Source organism: Bubalus kerabau, chromosome 1, assembly GCF_029407905.1.
Source record: "Bubalus kerabau isolate K-KA32 ecotype Philippines breed swamp buffalo chromosome 1, PCC_UOA_SB_1v2, whole genome shotgun sequence".
Classification (NCBI taxonomy): Eukaryota; Metazoa; Chordata; class Mammalia; order Artiodactyla; family Bovidae; genus Bubalus; species Bubalus kerabau.
Window position 1 is genome coordinate 64,522,592 of NC_073624.1, and position 10,426 is coordinate 64,533,017.

A 10,426-nucleotide genomic window follows, 5' to 3' on the forward strand; every position below is an offset into this window, starting at 1 on the left:
TCTACAAACAAGAAACATGGAACACAGAAAGGCTTTGACCCTGGAGTGTCCCCTTGGGGTCCTGCTTGTCCCCTTTTCATTGCTACTCTTCAATCCCAAAGTGAACAAGGGTGAGAAAAGAAAGGAAATAAAGTTTTGGATAGAGAGTTTAATCATTAACTTGGCAAGGGAACTCAGTTTTAGGGGGACACAGTTTCAGATCTCACTTGAGTCTGTCATTGAGCTGTAATCAGACAATAAGTTGGGTTGGAATGACACGAGGCTTGCAGTGGACTCTTAATCAAAAATGGCATCTTCATTCAAGTGTCTGACACTGCAGCTGAGAGGCCTGGAAGAGATGGGCTGCCCAGGCATCTTCTTATGGTCTTTCCATGAGGCTAGCTTAGGTTTCCTCACTGCTTGGCAAGATTAAGGTTTTCAGACTTTTCATTTGGCACCTGGATCCCCCCCAGGGAGGGTGTTCCCAAAAAAGAAGGTAGAAGTTGCAAAGCTTCTTATCTCTTAAGTCATACAACTTCACTTCTACCACACTCTCATGATCAAAAACAGACCCAGGCAAGTTAAAAGTAAGAGGAAGTAAATTACATCTCATGATGAGGAAATGAGATTGAAGAATATGAAACAACCGTTAACCCACCACAGCCATGACTCTGAAAATACCTCTAAAGGTCAAAAGTAGCTGCATACATTCAGCTCACCCTTCAACAGTTCTGCCCTTTGCAAATTTCTGGACTTTCAGATCCTTACTGTTTCACCACCATCTGATGCTTTAAGCCAATGATTTTTGCTTGGTATCTGCCTTTTTTAAGTGTTCTTACAGAAGTTACTAGAGGAGGAGGAAATATAGCCATAAACTCTAAAGACTATGTAGTCACAATTTTTATATATTGCCAAGGGGGTGGCCAGTTGTTTCTATCTTCATTTTAGTACATTCACATAGGAAGGGATATTAAAATATTCTAAGTTATACAAATTAACATATTATTTATTGCAAAGCAACATTGACAGGCTTAAAGTTAAAATTAAGGCTGCTTACATTTCCTGAAAATTTACGTACATCTCTTGAAAAATAAAGGCACTTCAAAACAGATTTTATTGCAAAGAGGAAAAAGCAGTGATATGTCCAGAATAGGTTACATGTGCAAAACTAATGAATTTGAGAATGCTAAGTGGAATTGTTAAATTGCAGATTGGGCAGATATAGAAAGTGTTAGCAGTTTCAGAGGATTAGAAAAATGCTCAGCTACATAATGTTAGTCCCTTCAGGATCCTTTCTTAGATGTTCTCAGTTTTCTTTAATGCTTGCCCAAATTTGTTCACTCTCATGGCACAAATTGCCATCCACATACCAATGACATATATGTTACTTTAGAGTTTCTGGTGTACTGTTCTGCTACTTTCTTGAATAAAATATTAACCTTTTAAGAATGTCATGGAAAGACCTCTTTACTTGTTTATTCCTCAGGGTATAAATGAAAGGGTTCAACATAGGAGCAATAGATGTAGTCAGTAGAGAAACTCCCTTATTAAGGGCCACTTCATCCTTAGCTGAAGGTTTCACATACATAAATATGCAGCTGCCATAGGTGATGGAAACCACAATCATGTGGGAAGAACACGTGGAAAAGGCTTTTTTCCTTTCCTGAGCAGAGGGTAATCTTAGAACTGTCCTAATAATGTATATGTAGGACAGAACTATGCACACTAGGGTCGCTATAAAGGTCAACACAGCACAGAATATAACCAGCTGCTCTATGAACCATGTATCTGAACATGCATTCTTCAGTATTAGAAAAGCATCACAGAAAAAATGGTCAATAAAAGAGTCACAGAATTCCAGGTGGACACTCAGGCCAAGGGGTGGAAGGATAATCAAGAAGCCAGATACCCAACAAGAGAGAATGAGGCTCCTGCAGACTCTGCTGTTCATGATGGTCATGTAGTGAAGGGGTTTGCAGATGGCCAAGTAGCGGTCATAAGACAGCACAGTCAAGAGGAAAAATTCTGTAGCTGCAAAAAGGACAATAAAAAAGATTTGGCTGAAGCAGGCATTGATGGTGATCATTTTGTCCCCACTTGATATGATGTAGAGGTATGTGGGCACACAGGCCGTTGTGAATGAGATTTCTAAGAAAGAGAAATTTTGAAGAAAAAAATACATAGCTGTTTTTAAATGAGGATCCACAAAGATGAGAGAAATTATGGTCAGATTCCCAATTACACTTAACATATATGTGACCAACAAAAAGACAAAAATCAAAATCTCTAGTTGTGTGTCATTTGTCAAACCCAGTATGATGAATGCTGTTATTGCTGAATGGTTTCTCATCACTGACTTGGTAGTATTGTCTAATCTTCACATGAAAGTCACAGAAATTGGATCTGAGGAACAATTTCAAAATAAGACAGGATCAAATGATGCCTTTAAATGACAATTAAATCAGTCACATGCATTTCCTTCTATACCTTGATGATTCATCTTTCATGAAATGATGCCCTCAAAAGCCACTGAATGTACCACAGGGAAGATAAAAGCATTTTGTGTGGGCTCAATCATATCTCTGTCCTCTACTGCATGAGAAACCTTGGGAAGGTCATTGAACCGATCTGTGCTCCCACTGTCTTCCTTAATAAGATGGCTTTAATGATAATAGTACATCATAGGGTTATTCTGAGAGTTAAATAAGCTATGCCATATAACATCCTTATAATAGTAAATAGGAGACAATAATCTTTGTATAAATGTTATTTTCTTATTTTCTGATGCCAATCTCTCATAATCTCAAAAAAAAAATTTTTTTAACACACATTTAGTTTCTCAGGTAGCATCTCTCCCTCTCTCATTATTTTCTTCCTCATCTCTAGATTAATTTCATCAGCATATAAACTCTCTCTGGTATTCCACATATAATATTTTAAATCTTTCCCATTGTGGAGTAACATTTCTATCATAATTTTAATGTTTCCTATAGCTTTGATATGGTTTTGACATTTAGAAACACATTAATCTGAATATTCAAAAATAAAAGCAATTTATATCAAGAAAGATGAGTGGGAGGATATAAAACTGAAAGCAGTTTGAAAAAAAAATCAACCCATTTTTACCTCAAAAGATATATAACCATACAATGACAAAGAAAAAAGACCTAACCCAAATTTATGAACATATTTTTTTGACAGAAAGAGTAAAATGGAGATCTTCATTATGCATTCAAACCTAAGTGTTATTCATCTTAAAAATATTGCTACAAAGCTATTTTTATAAGTCTCATGGAAAACACAAAGCAAAACTCTCTAATACATACACAAAAGATAAAGGAATCTAAGTATATCACTACAGAAAAATCATCCAATTACAAAGAAAGAGAAGAAGAAAGAAAATAAAGAATTACAAAACAGAAAGAAGCATATAACAAAATGGCAATAGTAGATCCATACTTATCAACAATTACTTTAAGTGTAAATGGACATTTCTCCAATCAAAAAACACAGTGGTAAATCAACTGTACTATTAAAGTTTAAAAATAGAGTGGTGAATACATCTTAAAAAAGAAAAAAAGTCCCAACTGTGTGAAGCCTACAAAAATTTAAGGACATACACAGCACAAAAGTGAATGGATGAAAAACAATATTTCATGAAAGTAGAAACCAAAAGAAAGCAGGGGTATCTATACTTAGACAAATAGACCTTAAGGAAAAAAAAAAAAAACCTGTAATGAGAAATAAAGATGTTTATATATTGATAAAAAGGTCAGTCCAACAAGAGGATATAACCATAGATATTTATGCACCCAACATCAGATCAGTTCAATTCAGTCCCTCAGTTGTGTCCAACTCTTTGCTACCCCATGGACTGCAGCATGTCAGATTTCCCTGTCCATCACCAACTCCCAGAGCTTGCGCAAACTCAGGTCCATTGGAGTCAGTGATGCCATACAACCATTTCATCCTCTGGCCCCTTCTCCTCCTGCCTTCAGTCTTTCCCAGCATCAGGGTCTTTTCTAATGAGTCGGTTCTTCACTTCAGGTGGCCAAAGTATCGGAGTTTCAGCTTCAGCATCAGTCCTTCCAATGAATATTCAGGACTGATTTTCTTTAGGATTGACTGATTTGATATCCTTGCCATCCAAGGGACTCTCAAGAGTCTTCTTCAACATCACAGTTCAGAAGCATCAGTTCTTCGGTGCTCAGCTCTCTTCATGGTCCAACTCTCATATCCATACATGACTACTGGAAAAACCATAACTTTAACTAGATGGACCTTTGTCAGCAAAGTAGTGTCTCTGCTTTTTAATATGCTGTCTATGTAGGTCATAACTTTTCTTCCAAGGAGCAAGTATGTATTAATTTCATGGCTGCAGTCACCATCTATAATGATTTTAGAGTCCAAGAAAATAAAGTCTGTCACTGTTTCCATTGTTTCCCCATCTATTTGCCATGAAGTGATGGGACTGGATGCCATGATCTTAGTTTTTTGAATGTTAAGTTTTAAGCCAGCTTTTTCACTCTCCTTTTTCATTGTCATCAACAGGCTCTTGTATGCTTATATCTGGGGATATTTTTATGCTGTAGTATAGTATATGTGTATATGCTTCCATATATTTCTAAATAAACAACTAAAATGGCTGAGAAGAAAGATACCACAGTACACTGAGCTCACCTACAGTCCATATTTGTGTCTCATTAAAATGAACCAGGACTCCCTAAAACTTTGGCCAACTAGGTCTGAGTGCAGGAGGTAAAAAGTAAACATGTAACATCTTATTATGCCAGAAGATAAGGAAATCCTTAGATAATAAATGGGAACTTGTCTCAAGGCCTACAGAAGTCAGCTTAAACATGTCTAATTGAGAAAATGGGAGACCTTTTGAGGATCAGGATTATTAAATACAACAATGAATTATAACCCACTGAAAACTTGGAATGCATGAGTCTGTACAAATGAACAATCAATGGATCAAGTAAAAGTCAATGAAAAGGAAAAGCTTTTGCTTATAGTAGAATGCCAAGGACAAGCTGGTAGATGAGAAAGAGGGCTGGCATTGGAACAGTCTTTTGCAATCACTAAAGATGAAAACATCATTAAGAACAAAGCTAGTGGAGGTGATGGAATTCCACTTGAGCTATTTCAATCCTGAAAGATGATGCTGGGAAAGTGCTGCACTCAATATGCCAGCAAATTTGGAAAACTCAGCAGTGGCCACAGGACTGGAAAAGGTCAGTTTTCATTCCAATCCCAAAGAAAGGCAATGACAAAGAATGCTCAAACTCCCACACAATTGCACTCATCTCACATGCTAGTAAAGTAATGCTCAAAATTCTCCAAGACAGATTTCAGCAATACATGAACCGTGAACTTCCAAATGTTCAAGCTGGTTTTAGAAAAGGCAGAGGAACCAGAGATCACATTGCCAACATCCATTGGATCATGGGAAAAGCAAAAGAGTTCCAAAAAAACATCTATTTCTGCTTTATTGCCTATGCCAAAGCCTTTGACTGTGTGGATCACAATAAACCGTGGAAAATTCTGAAAGAGATGGGAATACCAGACCACCTGACCTGCTTCTTGAGAAATCTGTATGCAGGTCAGTAAGCAACAGTTAGAACTGGACATGGAACAACAGACTGGTTCCAAATAGGAAAAGGAGTACATCAAGGCTGTATATTGTCACCCTGCTTATTTAACTTATATGCAGAGTACATCATGAGAAATGCTGGACTGGAGGAAACACAAGCTTGAATCAAGATTGCTGGGAGAAATATCAATAACCTCAGATATACAGATGACACCACCCTTATGGCAGAAAGTTAAGAGGAACTAAGAAGCCTCTTGATGAGAGTGAAAGAGAAGAGTGCAAAAGTTGGCTTAAAGCTCAACATTCAGAAAACTAAGATCATGACATCCAGTCCCTTCACTTCATGGCAGATAGATGGGGAAACAGTGGAAACAGTGTCAGACTTTAATTTTTTGGGCTCCAAAATCACTGCAGATGGTGATTGCAGCCATGAAATTAAAAGACACTTACTCCTTGGAAGGAAATTCTGACCAACTTAGATAGCATATTAAAAAGCAGAGATATTACTTTGCCAACAAGGGTCTGTCTAGTCAAGGCTATGGTTTTTCCAGTAGTCATGTATGGATGTGAGAGTTGGACTGTGAAGAAATCTGAGCGCCAAAGAATTGATGCTTTTGAACTGTGGTGTTGGAGAAGACTCTTGCGAGTCCCTTGGACTCCAAGGAGATCCAACCAGTCCATCCTAAAAGGGACCAGTCCTGGGTGTTCATTGGAAGGACTGATGATGAAGCTGACACTCCAATACTTTGGCCACCTCATGTGAAGAGTTGACTCATTGGAAAAGACCCCTGATGCTGGGAGTGATTGGGGGCAGGAGAAGAAGGGGACGACAGAGGATGAGATGGCTGGATGGCATCACCGACTCGATGGACATGAGTCTGAGTGAACTCCGGGAGTTGGTGATGGACAGAGACACCTGGCGTGCTTCGATTCATGGGGTTGCAAAGAGTCAGACACGACTGAGCTACTGAACTGAACTGAACTGAAAGATGGAAACAGACAAACAAAAAACGCCAAGAATGCACAATCAAGGGGTATTTTTTGTTGAGAAGCAGAATACTTGCATGGTCTTAAGGTATATTCTCAGAGACATTTAATAGCCAAGGAAACTGGAATGATTATATAATGGATAAATGGAATAATGATCAGACCTAGTGATCGGACTTGTCTCTGTGAGAATAATATAATATCATCTGTTTCATACTCTTGCCAAGGATAAATAACCTGAGCTTAACTATGATGGACCATCAGAGAAAATCAAACTGAGGAAATTCTATTGGAAAAAGATGATGAAGAGAGACTGAATTCTGCAAAAATGCCTATCTTAAAAAAAAATACACATATGATGTTCCAAATAAAAGAGAATAAAGAATCATGACAAATAAATGCAATATTTTATCCAGTTTGGATACTTGGCAAAAGGAAGGGAAAATTACATTACTGTGTCAGTGACAAATGGAAATGTGGATAATGAATTAGATAAAATTATTTTATTAGTGTGAAATTTACTGAACAATACTGTGGTTTTCCAAGTAAATATCTCAATTCTTTGGACATACACAATGAATTGCTAAGGATCAGTTTAGTTCAGTCACTCAGTTGTGTCCAACTCTTTGCAACCCCATGGACTGTAGCACACCAGGCATCCCTCTCCATCACCAACTCCTGGACCATGCTGAAATTCATGTCCATCCAGTTAGTGATGCCATCCAACCATCTCGTCCTCTGCTGTCCCCTTCTCCTCCTGCCTTCAATCTTTCCCAGCATCAGGGTCTTTTCCAATGAGTCAGTTCTTTGCATCAGGTGGCCAAAGTATTGGAGCTTCAGCTTCAATATCAGTCCTTCCAATGAATATTCAGGAATGATTTCTTTTAGGATTGACTGGCTGGATCTCCTTGCTGTCCGAGGGACTCTCAAGAGTCTTCTCCAACACCACAGTTCAAAAGCATCAATTCTTCAGCCCTCAGCTTTCTTTACGGTTCCACTCTCACATCCACAAATGACTATTGTGTCTAGGGATACAGCAGAAAAATTCATCAGAAGGACTGATGCTGAAGCTGAAGCTCCAATACTTTGGCTGCCTGATGTAAAGAGCTGACTCATTAGAAAAGACCATGATGCTGGGAAAGACTGAAGGCAGGAGGAGAACGGGACGACAGAGGATGAGATGGTTGGATGGCATCACGAACTCAATGGACATGAGTTTGAGCAAGCTTCAGGAGATGGTGAAGGACAGGGAAACCTGCCGTGCTGCAGTCCATGGGGTCACAAAGAGTCAGACACAACTGAGCTACTGAACAACAGCAACAAAGTACACTTAACATGAGATTTGCTCTCTTATATTTTTAAATGTACCATGTCTCTAAGTGTCTCAGATGGTAAAGCATCCATCTGCAATGCAGGAGATCTGGGTTTGATCCTTGGGTAGGGAAGATCCCCAGAGAAGGGAATGGCAACCCAAACCAGTATTCTTGCCATGGAAAATCCCATGGACAGAGGAGCCTGCTAAGCCACAGCCCATGGGGTTGCAAAGAATCAGACACAACTGTTCGATGAACACTTTCACTTTCACTTTCTTGCTCATTATAGGCAGTATATCGCACACAGATCTCTAGATTATATTCTTTTTGCATAACTGAAACCATACCCATCAAATAGTGACTCTCCATTTCACTAGTCTTTCTGCATCAGTCTTGCCTCCACCATACTGTCCCATCAAATAGACTTTTATCAAAGCAATCAGTCACAAGGCTGGATACTACAAAACTGTTAGAGGGAAGCATAGGCAGAACTCTCTGTGACATAAAATGCACAAGACCCTTTTTGATCCATCTTCTAGAGTAACGAAAATAAAAACAAAAGTGAACAAATAGGACCTAATTAAACTTAAATTTTTTTGCACAGCAAAAGAATCCATAAACTATATGAAAAGACAATCTCAGAATGGGAGAAAATATTTGAAAATGAAGCAACTGGCAAGAGATTAATCTCCAAAATATATAACCAGTTCATGGGAGGTCAATATCCAAAAAATATTACCCAATCAAAAAATGAGAAGAAGCCCTAGATAAGATATTAGTCCCTGTACCTGGGACTCCACCAAGTTAATGATGCATAAGTGAAAACTACCCATATTTTCAAGCTAATGAAAGTTCATCACTCTAGAAATAATCTCAGAAATTAGTGGTTTTCTTAGTGAAATATCAAAGACAAATTTTGAAACTAGTACAATTTTTTTTCTTTTTCTACAATAAAACATACAGAGTAAAATGTTTTATATAAATAAAACATAAATATCTTCTCCATCAGTTACAAATGGAAAGTTACTCAACTAATAAAATACTCAGTTCTTACCTTTGACATTCTTCATTGTTTTGTCTGGAAGCTGTACATCTGATGACAGAAGTGAATCTCCATTTCAAAAAATACATTCCAGTAGGAGAAGGCAATGGCACCCCACTCCAGTACTCTTGCCTGGAAAATCCCGTGGATGGAGGAGCCTGGTAGGCTGTAGTCTGTGGGTCGCTAAGAGTCAGGCACAACTGAGCGACTTCACTTTCACTTTTAACTTTCATGCATTGGAGAAGGAAATGGCAACCCACTCCAGTGTTCTTGCCTGGAGAATCCCAGGGACGGTGGAGCCTGGTGGGCTGCTGTCTATGGGGTCGCACAGAATCGGACACAACTGAAGCGACTTAGCAGCAGCAGCAGGAGCATCTAAATGCATTACTAGCCCCTTGCTGTTAGAAACACATACACACTCATTGCTAACATATATTGGCTTCTAAAATACAACATAGACGATCTTATTTTTAAATTAAGAAACATTTCTCTGCACACTGAGGAACTGAAAGATAAAAAATTCAAAACAAAGAGAAATTGAGATGCTTTCAAGCAAACAGATTTTTACACTAAAGACCTCCTTTATAACCTCCATCTGCAACAGATTCCCAGGGGGAAAAAAGGGGTGGAGTGAAGGTCCTTGAAAGACCTGATTCAAAAGTCTCTAATCTATCTAATATAATTCATTTTGTCAAAAGAATCTCAATCCAGCACCAATGGGATTAATGTCCTTCAAGAGAATAAGATGCAATAATAACAAATTCGATCCAAGCATAGAAACTAAGATACTATTTATAAATCAGAATCTATTCTTTATTATTTGTTAACAGTAATGATAAACATATTTCTTCCCATTTAGTTAAAAAGAGATGTAAACTACAATTTTATACTTAACTATGATATTTGCTGTAGGTTCTGATTTAAAGAAATCAAGAAAGTGCATATCTGCTCTTGGTTTGCTTAGATATAAAAATTGTTGAATAGACACAGAATTTTACCATATGTCTTTTCTACATCTATGAATATCATCCATTTCCTTTTAGGTTTTGAATATTCAAATATTAAACCAAACTTGCATCTCTGGGATGAATTCATCTTGCTTGAACTACACTATACTTTTTTTTTCCAGTTTAAATTTTTATTTAACTTTATAATAAAATTACAAATCATTTACTTAATTTTAAATTACTAAAAAGAAAAGAAAATGTATATTTGAAATTATGATTGGGATATTTTAAAGACATGGAAAAATCAACAAAGAAAAATAAAATTTCACCACATAAAGATGAAAAATTCCCAAGCATCTAACAATAATAGTTGAAATTTATTTTTAATTTTATTTTATTTTTAAACTTTACATAATTGTATTAGTTTTGCCAAATATCAAAATGAATCCGCCACAGGTATACATGTGTTCCCCATCCTGAACCCTTTTCCCTCCTCCCTCCCCATACCCTCCCTCTGGGTCGTCCCAGTGCACCAGCCCCAAGCATCCAGTATCGTGCATCG

At 37.6% G+C, this 10,426-nt stretch overlaps 1 protein-coding gene across 1 annotated transcript; it reads right to left on the bottom strand.

The window, feature by feature from the left end:
- Positions 1-1,393: 1,393 nt before the first annotated feature.
- On the bottom strand, positions 1,394-2,329 carry LOC129641598 (olfactory receptor 6C2-like). Its single transcript, XM_055566270.1, has one exon. It carries the CDS (start codon positions 2,327-2,329, stop codon positions 1,394-1,396), a length of 936 nt encoding a protein of 311 aa, XP_055422245.1.
- Between the last annotated feature and the right edge of the window lie 8,097 nt (positions 2,330-10,426).